At 39.8% G+C, this 13,699-nt stretch overlaps 3 protein-coding genes and 1 long non-coding RNA gene across 8 annotated transcripts; 2 read left to right on the top strand and 2 right to left on the bottom strand.

Moving 5' to 3' along the window:
* The first annotated feature begins 150 nt into the window (after positions 1–150).
* Positions 151–5,086, top strand: LOC148402348 (uncharacterized). Its single transcript, XR_015854648.1, has 3 exons — positions 151–1,689; positions 2,592–2,708; positions 2,852–5,086. It is a non-coding gene; the product is annotated as an uncharacterized LOC148402348 (long non-coding RNA).
* Positions 305–5,605, bottom strand: LOC148402347 (protein-serine O-palmitoleoyltransferase porcupine-like). Of its 5 annotated transcripts, none has more exons than XM_088363629.1 (14): positions 5,231–5,605; positions 5,073–5,144; positions 4,613–4,755; positions 4,291–4,483; positions 3,907–3,950; positions 3,459–3,640; positions 3,261–3,391; positions 2,886–3,011; positions 2,604–2,704; positions 2,336–2,412; positions 1,937–2,000; positions 1,565–1,650; positions 1,303–1,410; positions 305–876 (listed from the first exon to the last, which is right to left on the bottom strand). In XM_088363629.1, the coding sequence occupies exons 3-14, from the start codon at positions 4,746–4,748 to the stop codon at positions 775–777; spliced, it is 1,350 nt and encodes a 449-aa protein (XP_088219755.1). In that variant the 5' UTR covers positions 4,749–4,755; positions 5,073–5,144; positions 5,231–5,605; the 3' UTR covers positions 305–774. The 5 variants fall into 5 exon arrangements, with proteins under 5 accessions (XP_088219755.1, XP_088219772.1, XP_088219746.1 ...); XM_088363646.1 differs by having other exon boundaries at positions 5,073–5,119; XM_088363620.1 differs by having other exon boundaries at positions 5,073–5,605.
* A 101-nt stretch (positions 5,606–5,706) lies between these two features.
* On the top strand, positions 5,707–9,495 carry suv39h1a (SUV39H1 histone lysine methyltransferase a). The gene is made up of 6 exons (XM_088361765.1): positions 5,707–5,820; positions 7,016–7,161; positions 7,372–8,031; positions 8,211–8,357; positions 8,476–8,605; positions 8,764–9,495. The coding sequence occupies exons 1-6, from the start codon at positions 5,802–5,804 to the stop codon at positions 8,895–8,897; spliced, it is 1,236 nt and encodes a 411-aa protein (XP_088217891.1). The 5' UTR covers positions 5,707–5,801; the 3' UTR covers positions 8,898–9,495.
* lactbl1a (lactamase, beta-like 1a) lies at positions 9,398–13,160 on the bottom strand. Its single transcript, XM_088361750.1, has 7 exons — positions 12,867–13,160; positions 12,624–12,789; positions 11,859–11,962; positions 11,641–11,798; positions 11,012–11,226; positions 10,785–10,890; positions 9,398–10,671 (listed from the first exon to the last, which is right to left on the bottom strand). The coding sequence occupies exons 2-7, from the start codon at positions 12,727–12,729 to the stop codon at positions 9,693–9,695; spliced, it is 1,668 nt and encodes a 555-aa protein (XP_088217876.1). The 5' UTR covers positions 12,730–12,789; positions 12,867–13,160; the 3' UTR covers positions 9,398–9,692.
* Positions 13,161–13,699: the final 539 nt, after the last annotated feature.

The following is a 13,699-nucleotide window of genomic DNA, read 5'->3' as shown; positions in this document are numbered from 1 at the left end:
TCATCCGTAATTTCTTAATGAGGCGTTTGAAATATGACAAGTAGTCATATTTAAAAATATGACATACATGCTACACTGCAGTTTATTTTATTGCTCTAAACTTCTGTTAAAGTGCATCACAACTTAATGACAATAAGAAAATGTGGATTTTTGGCTGAGAAATTTTAAGAACAAGGAGGGTGACAACTGCTCTACACTAGAATGATTGTCCGAGAATAGTTTGGTTGAGAGAGAAAAAAAACAGACGTTCATTAATATGCATAGCTTTAATAGTAGAAATAGAAAAGCCAGTGATGAAACCAAATCATTTTAAAAACAGACGTTTATTAATATGCATACATTTAATAGTAGTAGAAATAGAAAAGGCAGTGATAAAAACAAATAATGTTAAGGTTACCTTTTTCACATGTAACTAAAATCCAAGTAACTTCAACATGGACACTATATAACATTTGAATATATCACATATGAATAAATAAAGATAAACATTTGCTTACAACAGAGCAGATCCATATTCAACACGGTATTAATAATAGTTATTTTCAATGCATTTTGAAATGAATGTTTGATTCGAAATAATCAGGACGTGTAGTGTGTGCTAACAATCGTAATTCCAAATATGTATGGAAACATTAGTTCCTTGACTGCATCTTTTCGGACTTCCATCTCATCTTGGCAAAAAGTATAGACTCAACACAGTCTACATCATCTAGATCACAGCTAGTCCGTGATCCTAGACAGAGAACACATATATCTGCCAGCAACTGACAAAAATCACAGGATTAAACGGTAGAAAATCCAGGAGACAAATACAACCCAGTGGCTTGCCCAGTTAAGTTCCGACCACCTCTGAATGGTGTGGATGGCTGCGTAACCCTGCAGAGATGCAACAAACAAGCATATAGTATTGAGATAGTAAAAACACTATAATTCCAAATGGTACATTTGGTATAAAAACAAAACTGCATTTTCATTTGAAGTCAACAAGACTTTCAAATATTTCAGCCTATAATAATAAATAAATAAATAAATCAGTAAAAGTAAAAAATATTTTCACTGTCTTTAGAGCCAACTCACATCCAAAAAATGACTTGCTGTCGACTGAAAGTGAAATCACAGTGCATAGGGGCTCGGCTTGCAAACATCACATGACCAAACATAATGTCTACAATTTTTGATTCTTTGAGTATTTGGATGAAAGCATGTCAAAGACACCCAAAAACAGTTTTAAATTGTGGGACACCTTAATATTAGGCTTGTAAAAAATATATATATCATGCTTTATCTCTGAGTTATTTTTACCTCTTCCACTTCCTCTTCAACACCTGGATCAAACATGGAGCCCAAGTAGGTGAGGTGGAAGATAGCCAAGAAACTGAAAACTAGGTTGAGCAGCATCACCCAATACCCCTGCAAAATAAAATGAATTCGACAAAACAAACATCATAATTCTTGTAATGGATTTTGGTAAGCGGTGCAGATGAACAACCAAATGATTTGTGTGAATGCCATGTTGCCTTAAATACTGTGTATACAATATATGAAAGTTACAAAGGCAGTCTACCTTCTTATGTTGATGGCTGCAGTCAGAGGGGCAAGGTCTGGACAGGACACAGGCACTGAAGATGGCAGCGAGCCTCTTTCTCAGGACTGAGATGAAGAAAGAAATATACATGCAGACCGTGTCACGTACGTATGTCATCTGTGCTTGGAGATGCAAGTGTTTGTTTATATGAGAGGGTGGACAAGTGTGTAATTCACAGATATAAATGTTCTGTTAGCCATGCATGCTATTTACTTGCTAATAGTAGAACAGCCACAAGTAGGCGCTCTAAGTATCCGTGACTAGTATTTGCAGCTTTTGTTAGAAGCCAATACATTAAAATAAAGTTTGTATTAGAACATTCCAACAGATAAGACAAGATAATACTCATACCGTGTTCAACATATGTGATGAAACCTAAAGAGAGCAGCACGGCTCCTAGGTGGAAACTCAAACCCTGAGGATACACAAACGGCATGTTTAGCTCTGGAAATGAGTAGAGTTGCTTTTCACCGTGACAAGACAGCCAAACAATTGGAGAAGATCGAAAGAAAAGATACAGCGATGGCTTTCAAGTTCAATTTGTTTCAAAACACTTGTATTTCAAAAAATATTTTCTCAAAATTGATATCAGATTGACACCCCTAATTTTTAAAGAAGAGAAATTGCATTCTACCTTATTGTATTTTTGAAAAAACAATAATGATTCATTGATTAATGGTACATAGAAGCATGACTTTTTCCATAAATTGTTAAACCGCCCATTCATTATTTGAAGTGACCTGTACTCACATGTAGTAGAGCGCTGGCTGTGTATGTGACCAAGATGGCGGGAAAAGTTCCAAGTTTCATAGCATTTTTGAAGACATCTGAACACAAGAACACAAAGTGATGCTATATGTGGACTAAACCATCTTACTGCATGGCCCTTTATATGAAGGGCTTGAATATTGATTATTGTGATATTGGGTGCTCATGCCCTGTTGAATGTTGACACAAATTACAAGCTATAGATTTTAACAATTTGATTGACACACCTTTGTTAAAGGAGCAGACTTACAAATTTTAAGCCACTGTGACATGGGAATATTCCAGGAAGTCACTACCATAACCATGGAGCGAGGCATTTCCACATTCAGGGGTTTGACCACTTCCATTTCCCTGTGTAAGTAAGTATAGTACAAAATTATGAAGACAAATTTGAACAGGTTTTGGACTTTAAACATTTCTACATCTCATCCACACCATGTACTGTGCACTTTCTCCACAAAATGAATCCTCTCTCTAAAACTGCTTTCATTTCAACAGCCTCCACCAACTTTGCCTTGTCTATGTTACTCACCACCTGATGTTGTCTTTTTCCTCGATGTGGCCAGCTCCTGCCAGCATGCTGGTGCTTTCGCTGAGGTGGCCCACAAAGTAGTTACTGAAGTGGAATGACAATGCATTCTCATAGGCACTTTGCCACCTACATAACACAAAAAGAAACAAGTGTTCCTGGAAGCTTCCCAAGACTCGAAAACGCTTTATAGGATGATTTCTACCAAGCAACAAACCATGGATGATGTCCTTTTTGTAGCTACTGTACTATATATGGACTATAGAGACCTAAATTGGCTCCTATAGTATCATTCTATACACTAAGACCAATACAGCTAGTGCATGTTTTCTGTCGTGGGTAAATATAAAAAAATATATAAACAACAAATGTCCTCACTTGTGAATGACAGCGTTTCCACTGATGGGGATGAAGAAAAGGAAGAGGTATGGTGCGATGCAAGATGACACCAGCAGACACATTTGACTCTTTAAGAGGCTGAGGAAGGAACAGCGCAGCCATAACCAGCTCTGAGGAAATGAATGTTTTAAAAACTTGAAAGGACAACAAATAATCACAGAAACACTAAGAACTCACCAGTTGCCTGCCAACAATAGCAGTCTTGTATGTTGAAAAACTAATCCAAGGCCCGAAGACTACGTTGCCCACAAAGAGAACATAGCCAAGAAACTCAGTTGCCGTGGGCAAAGCGCTGACTGCTCCTCTGTCCAGGTCAAAGGCCAGAGAAATGGCTTTCATGGCCACCACCATCTGACTGCCTCTCAAACAAACACAAAATCACAATTTAATCAAGATGGAAGACAGTTAAAGCTTCAAAAATGTTTTTTGTATCAACAACAAAATTTACCAAAGTTATTACTACCACGTGCTGTCTACTATTTCCCCGTGAATCTTCCCATAAGGATTATTTAAACCTATTTTGGGGTCTCTATTTTGGGACATGCAACAACCTCCACAACAATTGAACTCTTTTAAGACCTTTTTGCAGAATTGAATAACAAACACACAAGAGTAAAACATTTACCTCTGATCTTATGCCAGGTTACCGTGTCAATTAAATGCAACTCTCTGAAAAAAGAAAAACAATGCTACTTTTAAATCTACTGCATAACAAAACCAAACAAAGCATTAGAACCAAGAAAGAAATAGCCGAAATTCCAATGATGTTGGGATGTTGCATAAGACAGATAAAAACAAACAACAATGATTCGCAAATACTTTTCAACCTATATTCAATTCAAGCAGCAATATCTGGATGCTGTCTGAGATATCCTAATTTAACAGTGTTTATTGTGACAGAACCGTACTCCATCACATCCACTCTTTGGTCTACCTAAATAAGGAAATCATACTATCAGAAACAGCAACCCCAATTTAGTACATATACATTTCCAAAATGTTTTCTTACCCAATGAGGAGGTAAATGAGAATGGCAGCTGAAAGGAAGAGGCCTTTGTTGCTGGAGTGTCGATTAAGAAGAAGAATGAGGTAGCAAAGCAGACTGAGTAGCAGCACCCACAGCATTTGCAGGTTAAAAAAGAGGAAAAGGCTGAAGATCCCCGCAAACATCGACACAACATGATTCACAGAGGACACGCCTCCTGAGAAAGATACATAGGATTAGGATTTAGGATTTCAATTCATGTGGACATTGGTTTGTTGTTTATAAGGCTAACTTCTAAATTGCCAATTGTAATTAATCGGGGAGGAGGAGGGGGGGTGATGCTTACCCAACCTGAACAGCAGCCTACTGAGAAGACAAATGAGCAGAAGCCTCCAGATTTGTTCAAAGCCCTGCTGGAGTGTGCTGACTCCACAACTTTCGGCCAGCTCTATCAACACCAGGAGCCTGTCGAACATGTCCATGATGCAACTGCACAAACATACAGCAATGAAATACATCTGATGATGTTATGTGATTGATTTACTCAATTACGGTTTATATAATGCACAATTAGAAACGAAAGAGGCAGCACAAAAACTGCTTCATGGCAGGCGAGATAAAATAACAACATACTGTTAATGTTCTTTGAAGTCCATGTGAAAAAAAGTGCAAATTTTTTTCTACCCAAATTGTAATTTATGAGGTTTGTTTTATCTTGCTTATGATGGAGTCTTTTCTTGATTTATTCTCTAATAATAAAAGTTGTCCTATGGCATCTTGTGTTACTCTCTCGTTGTTATACCTACATTGTCAAAAACTGCAGGTCCCACGACAGTACAAAAAGTTGAATGATCTATAATTCGTATGTCAGGATTGCACTGGAATAATTTAGTTATTTCACTTGCAGTCGCGTAAAAAAATAGTCAATAACATTCCGAACTTGTTTGCACATGCACACGTTTACCTTGCGTCAAATTTATTCACAAGGAACAAAGGAAATCAGCAGACCCAAAAATATCATGATGGAGGAATCCTTAAAAACCCGTTTTATTCGTTACTACGAGTATGCTGGATTATGAAAAAAAAATGACTGCAACATTTGGAGCAAGCGCCAAGATGCACTTTAATTTTATGGAAGTTTCCTGAGAACCACACAGCGCTCACTACTGGATCGGAGCGCTAGTCAAACATTCAAGATTGTCCTCTCCAAACACATATACGATTTGTGTAGCTATTTAAAAAAATCTGTGCTATTTTTGTTGGTTTGGTCTTCCTTAATATTAATAGTTTCGTTGTGGAGTTTACTGCATTTCACTTTTTTCCCCCTCCGTTGGTCAGACTGCCCCTCACCCCCTCCGTAACAATACAATAGAAGAAGAAAGACAACGAAGAAGAACTGGTGGAGAAGGCGGAGAAAAGAACAAACGGACCAATGAGACGGCTGATACAAAGTCGTTTAACCAATTAGCAGCCGAGACAGTTGCCTCTGCTTTGGGTTCTCCCCTGCCCATGCAGTTTTGGCGGCTGAGTATACCATGGCGGAATTTTCGAAAGGTAAACGAGGAAAGGCAGTTTTTGAATTTCCATCTGTTTACATTCGTATTTGCTGCTTTTAAAAACGTATTTTATGCACACCCGAATTATGTCTCCACATTTACCTGCGACACGGTGTAAGATAACCGCGCAAAATCAGTGTGGTTAAACGGCTCTCTTTGAGACATATTTGTTTAAATATTCAATGCGGTTTAATTTGCGCGTTAGCTAACAATGACTGTGTTCTCGGTTTGTGTCGTGTTTTGGATGTTAAAGTTGTGCAGGTAAACGAAACTAGCGTCATGTCATGTCTCGATAAGTGTACTTCAGAGCGATACAACCGGACACTATTTATTTGTGTTTATCTAATTTGTCAGAGTTCATTGATTTAGCAAGATACAGAATAGTTTTAGAATAATTTCGATGTTATTCCTAAATTGAGTATTTGTATCGTAGCTCAAACGGTTGCTAAGAAATTGGAACTGTAGCCACAAATCGTCAAAACTTAGTTCGAGAACTTTACGGGGTGGCTATTCATAATTTTACGGATGTCAGTAGCATCACAACAGTCGTTTTTTAAAACCACATTTCTATTTATTACTTACTTTTATGTGTATGTGCAGAAGTTGGGGTCGTAATAATTTCATTGGTGACGCAGTACAGAGAATGGATAGCTGAATAAAAGTCGAATTTCAAGTGGTGTATTTGGGTTTTAGGTTGAGCTGTGGCAATGCACAATTCTACACAATCCACCAATTATCCTCCCATGATTTATGTACACAAACAAAGTTATAAATAGAATAGAATGCCTTTGTTGGCATTGTACAACAGGTGTTCGAAGAAATTGGGTCGTAAGGGGAAAAGGATGTACATCATAAGTTGGATAGCATAAATAAATGGATAAAGAAGATAGTATAGAATGTAAACTTAGTCCACCAGTGCAGAATTGTACATTGAAGGTTGTAGAGTGATGTAAAAAAGCAATCACCTGCCCGTTCACAGTTAAATGATCTTTAATATAGTATTATTGAAAATGAATGAATAATACTACTATAAGATTTGAGTAGATAGATCTGGGGAAACATTGGTTGTGACAGACCTTTTGACAGACCAAAAAAAAAAAAAAAAGTTAGCTGTACAGTTCCCCACTATGTGAGATTTTTCTATAAACTTGCACATAATGTATGACCAAAAAGCCCATTTTCTTCTTTTTCAGAATGCAGTGTGCCCAGTAAGATGTCATGGGATGCGCTTGAAGCCTTGTGTCGCCTAGAGGGGCTTCACTGTAAAGATTTAGGGATAACCAAAGCTAACATCAATGAGTATGAGGTGGAGTTCCTCTGTGACTACAAAAAGACTAAGGTAAGGTACCTTTTTAAATTTCCTGCTGGCTTAATCCACAGTTTCCAGACAATAGATGTCTCTAAAATGTACTGAAAATGTTCATATGTTGTTGTTACATGATGTTGAAGAGTAGACGCACAAAGAAGCTCCTGCCTTTTTTTCTGATTGGTGGAAGTTAGAACGACTTGGGTTTTTGAGTTATAAAATAATTTGGGATTTTTGTTCTAGATGGAAGAATTTTATCTGGTGAAGTGGAGAGGCTTTCCAGAGTCAGTCAACAGCTGGGAGCCCAAGAGGCACCTCAAATGCTCCAAACTAATGAAGCAGTTCCACCAGGACCTGGATCAAGAACTGAGTCGGCAGAAAATACATTCCATCCCCAAAAGGCTGGATAGGGAAATCTCAACATTTATAGTTCGAAAAGCCGAACTCCGTCAGAAACTGCAGAGCTGGGAGACTCAGTTGAACCTAACCTGCAACCACCCCGGTCGCATCTTTGTCATGAACGATGTCGACTTTGAGGGTCCACCAAAGAACTTCACTTATATCAACAACTACAAAGCAGGCCCGGGCATCGTTTTTACTGAAATGGCTGTGGGCTGTGAGTGCAAGAATTGTCTCGAGGAGCCGGTGAACGGCTGCTGTCCTGGCGCGTCATTGCATCGGGTTGCTTACAATGAACACGGCCAGGTCCGTGTAAGGCCAGGACAACCCATATACGAGTGTAATTCTCAGTGCCTCTGCAGCCCAGACTGCCCCAACAGGGTGGTGCAAAAAGGCATTCAGTTTGACCTGGCTATCTTTAAGACGGACAACGGTCGGGGATGGGGAGTCCGCACGCTGCAACATATAAAGAAGAACTCATTTGTCATGGAATACGTGGGAGAGGTAAGGGTTCGTCTTCTGTGTAATCCTTGTTGAAGCCGAAGGAGGCGCTTGACAAATCACCCCTTTTTGAGCGGTTTTGTAATGCAATTGTGTACCATTTTACTGGACCAATTTTGGTGCCATGAGAATGTTCAGCACCAGGTCTGGAATGCGAAGCCCTTTTTTGTCGTTTCTGTCAGATCATCACGTCAGATGAAGCAGAGAAACGAGGTCACATATATGACGGCGAAGGCTCCACATACCTTTTTGACCTGGACTATGTGGAGGATGTATACACAGTGGATGCTGCTCACCAAGGCAACATCTCTCACTTCGTCAATCACAGTGTGGGTACCATAAGTGATGGCTTTCTCTTTTTGCTTTTAAGCGATGCACTGCATTTTGACTGCGATGGAGTGGACATACAATCATTTGTCACATTTACATCTTTTGTTGTTTTTCTAGTGTAACCCAAACATGCAAGTATTCAATGTGTTTGTTGACAACATTGATGAGAGGCTCCCGAGAATTGCTTTATTCTCAACACGGGCCATTCGGGCAGGAGAGGAGCTCACCTTTGACTACAAAATGCAAAGTGAGTGCCGACTGTTTAATCATGTCGATCTTTTTGTCTGTAAATCAAGATTAAGTCTGTCACTTAAAATTAACATATTCGACATGGGTTTCAGTAGTTTTTGTATGCATGACGTAACAACACAATAGGCGTTTTATTTACTCTCCATTTGCTCCCAGTTGATCCAGTCGACACAGAAAGCTCTAAGATGGATTGCAGTTTCACCTTAGCTGGTGTCTCCAATTCGCCAAAGAAGAGGATGCGAGTGGAGTGTCGGTGTGGAGCAGACTCGTGTAGAAAATACTTGTTCTGATGAGGAACTGGTATGACTGGAAAAACAATGCAGCTCGTTGTACAATATTTTGAACATTGTACATATTAGTTTCTTTCTTGAAAGCTCTCCAAACATTGCTGGCATTCAAACATAAATTTGAACATAAGGTCTTTGTTTTATACCTCATCAGAAATTGTTTTTAAAAGAAAAAAAACTTTTTTATTTTAAATGTTTGTATTTCTAAAGTGGTTTTAGCATGGTCAAGCACAAATTTACAAAGTTTAATGTGAAGTGCCGCTGAATGAGAGCAAGTCAAGTGTCAGATTTGAGCCAATTTTTTTTTTTTTTTGTACTTGTCCAGTTTATTGTAAATGAGGTATGTTCACGCAGCTTTTTCTTTCACTCTTTCACTGCCGCAACCAATGATGGTGTTCTTTTAGCATTCTGTCAAACCTATGAAAAATACCTGATTGAGGTTCACTTTTGTCACTACAAGGTGGATTCATGCTGTGACTACGGTGAAGTGAAATACAAAAATGTTTTGTTTTTTTATCAGCTTTTATATTGTTTTTAAATTGTTGCATTGTATATTGTAATCATAGTGTTACAAAGTGTACATAAATTCACATAAGATGAAGTTTTTACATTATGGTATGAGGGGAGGGTGCGGTAAAAGTGAGTTAACAGCAAATGTTTAGAAAAAGGAAGGAAAAAAAGTGGACCCCCCTTGTTTAGGTTGTAATCTTCCTTTTGCCCTGAATCAAATACATGGATGAATCATGTATTTTGGGGGGGGGGAAGCAAGCCAATACAAAATATGTTTGCATTCACTTTTCATGTTGTAAAATACGGTTTGCCGGCTATCCTCATGACTTTGTAAGTGTTAAGTCCTGGCGAATCAAATCCTGGTGACACACCTTTTTTGTTGAAGCGGTAAAAGTTAAAGAGTTGTCTGTCTTGAGTCTCCAAAGAGACGGAGGCACTGTTGACCTTCAACTTACAAGGGTATGGGCTCTTGAACACCACTCTGAACACCCTATCCTGAAGATACTGAAGGTGGATGGTTCGGTAATTGTCTGGGATTTTGCTATCCATCTGTGGTCCAAACTGTTGCATGAGCAGGGCCCCATGTGACCCTACTTTAATCTCATAGAAAGTTATATTTCTATAAGTAAAAAAGCCTACGTATGGAGCTGGGTCAGGTGGCGGTCTGGGTGTCAGTTCAGCATCCCTGTAAGCACCTTCCACTGCAGGAATGAGGTGGCTGTATATCTGCCTCACTAAATCCTGCCCTGCGGGTCGTACCCCAGCCATCAGGCCCACCATTCCTAATTTGAGACGCGGCACCAGTGACAGAGAGGCCGCAAAGCCATCCAAGTCACCATCCTTTCTCACGATATCGTAGCCCAGTTGCTGGTTGATCTCCCATGGTGTGCCAGTGTAGCTGGCAAAGTAGCCATTCTGGCATCGGAAAAGTGGGGCCAGCATAGTGTTAAGGGTGTCTTTTCGGAGGAGTGTCCTTCTGTATGATCCCAGGAGAGTCATCACAAGTTTTGCCATGTCGGCTGTCGTGGAGTACATCTGACCCGCAGGTCGATACCAGCCCAAGTTGTAGAGGGGAGCCGGCTGACCGTTGCTGTAGACACCCATTGCCATCTGTCTCTGAATCATAGGAGTCATATTGAAGCCGGTGTTCTTCATGCTGAGCCGATCCAAAATATTGCGGGATACCCACTTTTCGTAGCCCATTCCAGTCACTTTCTCAGCCAAGACGTTGGCCATTAGAGCAAAGGCGACATTGCTGTAGTGGCATCTATAGATAAAGACAGCAAAGGCACGTCGATAACATTATCTTAGCTTACACCCATAGCAATGTGCTCATTTACTAACTGTCGTTAAATTAGAACAAGGCAGGGAAAACCTTACTTTGTTCCAGGATCAGCAACAAGGACATCATCCTGCAACTCATGCAGGGCTGATTCTGTGTCCCCATCCCAAAGGAGATTAGTTGACCTTAATCTGCGGGGTAATCCTGTAAAACCCCATTGTATGGGCTCCATTTATATTTTGGCACCAGGTTGAATTTCTAATCTGTTTTTAAATACTACAGTTAACTATCTTCACTAAGTAAGTGAATGATGGTTTAGTCTTACCAGAAAGGTGGCTGGCCATTCTACGTAAGGTAATGGCAGCTCTGTTGAAGGTCCTGCGTGTGGTGGATGCCGCTTCCCTGTCGGTTCCCAATGGGTTCTTGATGGTGAAGTTGTCTATGTACTTCTCCACTGAGTCATCTATTGAGTCCACAAGGCCATCTTCCCACAGCTTGTACAACATCAGGGAGGGAAATATCTTGGAAAGGCTTGCAATTCTGCAGATGCAATCATTCAAATCAATGTGATACAGTAAACATATCGGTATTATTTATCGGTACACTGCGTCAGCAAAGACAAGACTTTTTTTTTTTTTTTAACAAGGCATGCTAAAACTTGAACATATCGTGCCCAGTACTGTACATATTACTGACACTTTTTCACAATGCAAAAAATTTGCTGCCACTCCTATATTCCTGCTGGTATGAATATTATAAGACTAGCGTTGATAGAAATAGCCTCCTAAGCTAGCAAGGAACTGCTTTTATCCACTACCATTCTATTTTTGTACTCTGACTAATGCAGCTGTATGAAAGCTGTCTGGCCTTGGCCAGACTTTTTGCTGCTCCACAGAGTGCTGGGACTATCCAAACAGACAAATGGATAGATCCTCCCAATGTACATGAGCTTACCTGTAGACTGTATGCTCATCGGGTGGAGGAGATGTTGGTTCGCTAATGTTCTTTTTGCCAAAATTACCAATCCAAAGAACAGAGTCATTTAAAACTATAATGGCAGATATTGCTGGAAGCTTGATTCTGTCAACACTGCTCCTCAGGAGTAGGTCAACCTGGTGGGAGAGTAATAATAATGATAATTATATCCAGAATGATAAAGAAAGAAATGTTACCTTTTCTAAAGCCACTCTTAGAGATGTGATAGGATGTTTGAGGGGCACAGGCTCGGGATACCGTGGGCACATCTCCTCTGCTGCCGATTCTTTTATAACCACTTCTGGGTAAAGAGAAATGCATCTTTGAGTCAGTCTTGTTTGCCTTGTGCAAAGAAACGTTCTCAGATATTTTTGCATGTGGTTAGTCCAGAATTAGATACCCCTCCATCCTCTCATTTTCCCCCAAAACATGCATGTTAGGAAGACTAGAAATTCTAAATTGTCCATAAATGTGAGTGTGAACGGATGTTTATCAGCATGTGCCCTGTGGTAACCAATTCGGGGTTTAGCCTGCCTCCCAGAATGTCAGCTGTTATAGACCCTATCTCATTTGTGACCCCAGATTTAAATAAGGAATATATACATTTATGGGTGGACAGACATTTTATAAAATTCACTGTGTTGATGTAGTATGAAGCCAAATCAGCCCAAAGTCTGCCTATATTACAAATTCATCGTCTGCATTACAACCCCCCCCCCCCCCCCCGAAGTTTATAATCCTGTACCAGCCTTTTGTAAAGATCTAACACATTTTGAGACTCCTATGGAAAGTAAAGTGTGTTACAAATACAATGTATTATTATTATTACCCATCCATCCATTATCTGTACTGTTGTCCCCTCATTATTATTATTATTATTATTTTATTATTATTATTATTATTATTATTAATTTAATAACTCAACTAAAGTGATCCAAAACTCTACTGTATAGCTATGTTACCTGTCTTCAACTTTGGTATCCTGTATTGCCATATGAAGCAGAAGGTCATAACCACAGAGAGTAGGAAGAAGACAACCATGCCCAACATAGTCCATTTTACCTTCATCTTGCTGATTCAAGATTTATGTGGCAAAATATGGGACAATATGCGGGCAGAGATGCAATGCTGTTGGGGAAAAAAACACTAACACTTAATTACATTAAGTAAGATATTTGACCTCAATTAGAAAAGATAAAGCTTACCATAGGTCGGAAAAGCAGGCTTCATTTGTAATCATCTTAATATTCTTGCTTGATACTTTTTATAGAAGAAAAATCCATTATAACTCCTGTACAGTAAGGATGAGTCCTGCAGGAGTGTTGAATTGAATAATGAGGCTGTGCCTTAGTTGTACCTTTTTTACACAACCGTTACCTCCATGGGAACTAATCTTGACTGTGATCCCTTAATGGTCATTCAAACCCTACAGTGACATCATAATCTGTAAGGAGGCTGCCACACAGTCGAATCCTCTCATTTCTCTGAGGTGGTCTACTGGGTAGGAAGGACAGGTCAGTGGTCACTGGTCAGTTATGAAGTCAGGTAATATATTTAATAAGTATCTGACATAATGATGGAAATCAAAAACTGTAGTGATCATCAAGAAAATCAGTTGATGCCTTTTGGGATCCATCCATCCATTAGCTATACTGCTTGGCCCCACGGGGGTCGCGGGCGTGCTGGAGCCGATCCCAGCGGTCATCGGGCAGTAGGTGGGGGACACCCTGAACCGGTTGCCAGCCAATCGCAGGGCACATAGAGATGAACAACCATCCGCACTCACACCTAGGGGCAATTTGGAGTGCTCAATCGGCCTTCCAAGCATGTTTTTGGGATGTGGGAGGAAACCGGAGTACCCGGAGAAAACCCACGCGGGTACGGGGGGACAATGCAAACTCCATACTAACTGTGAGGCGGACGTGCTAACCAGTGCCAGTCTTTTGGAGTGAATAGTAAAATGAGTCATGCTCTTGTGCTAAAATACTGGAGAAAAACCAGATGGACCTTGTCAGCCAAGGTCAAATAATCATCACTA

The sequence above is a fragment of the Syngnathus floridae genome, chromosome 2 (assembly GCF_059516105.1).
Source record: "Syngnathus floridae isolate MCC-2025c chromosome 2, RoL_Sflo_1.0, whole genome shotgun sequence".
In the NCBI taxonomy this organism is placed as follows: domain Eukaryota; kingdom Metazoa; phylum Chordata; class Actinopteri; order Syngnathiformes; family Syngnathidae; genus Syngnathus; species Syngnathus floridae.
The sequence above is the reverse complement of the archived record's forward strand: the minus strand, read 5'-3'. Positions and strand labels throughout refer to the sequence as shown.

Excerpts from the sequence above, each read along its gene's own strand:
- LOC148402347 (XM_088363611.1), bottom strand. The coding sequence starts at position 4,784 with ATGTATTTCATTGCTGTATGTTTGTGCAGTTGCATCATGGACATGTTC. Across the intron at positions 3,012-3,260 it reads GGAAACGCTGTCATTCACAA|GTGGCAAAGTGCCTATGAGA; the intron begins GTGAGGACATTT and ends TGTGTTATGTAG. Across the intron at positions 1,411-1,564 it reads GCAGCCATCAACATAAGAAG|GGGTATTGGGTGATGCTGCT; the intron begins GTAGACTGCCTT and ends TTTATTTTGCAG.
- suv39h1a (XM_088361765.1), top strand. Across the intron at positions 7,162-7,371 it reads GTGACTACAAAAAGACTAAG|ATGGAAGAATTTTATCTGGT; the intron begins GTAAGGTACCTT and ends TTTTTGTTCTAG. Across the intron at positions 8,358-8,475 it reads CTCACTTCGTCAATCACAGT|TGTAACCCAAACATGCAAGT; the intron begins GTGGGTACCATA and ends TTGTTTTTCTAG.
- lactbl1a (XM_088361750.1), bottom strand. The coding sequence starts at position 12,729 with ATGAAGGTAAAATGGACTATGTTGGGCATGGTTGTCTTCTTCCTACTC. Across the intron at positions 11,799-11,858 it reads TAAGAGTGGCTTTAGAAAAG|GTTGACCTACTCCTGAGGAG; the intron begins GTAACATTTCTT and ends CTCTCCCACCAG. Across the intron at positions 10,672-10,784 it reads GTTGCTGATCCTGGAACAAA|ATGCCACTACAGCAATGTCG; the intron begins GTAAGGTTTTCC and ends CTTTATCTATAG.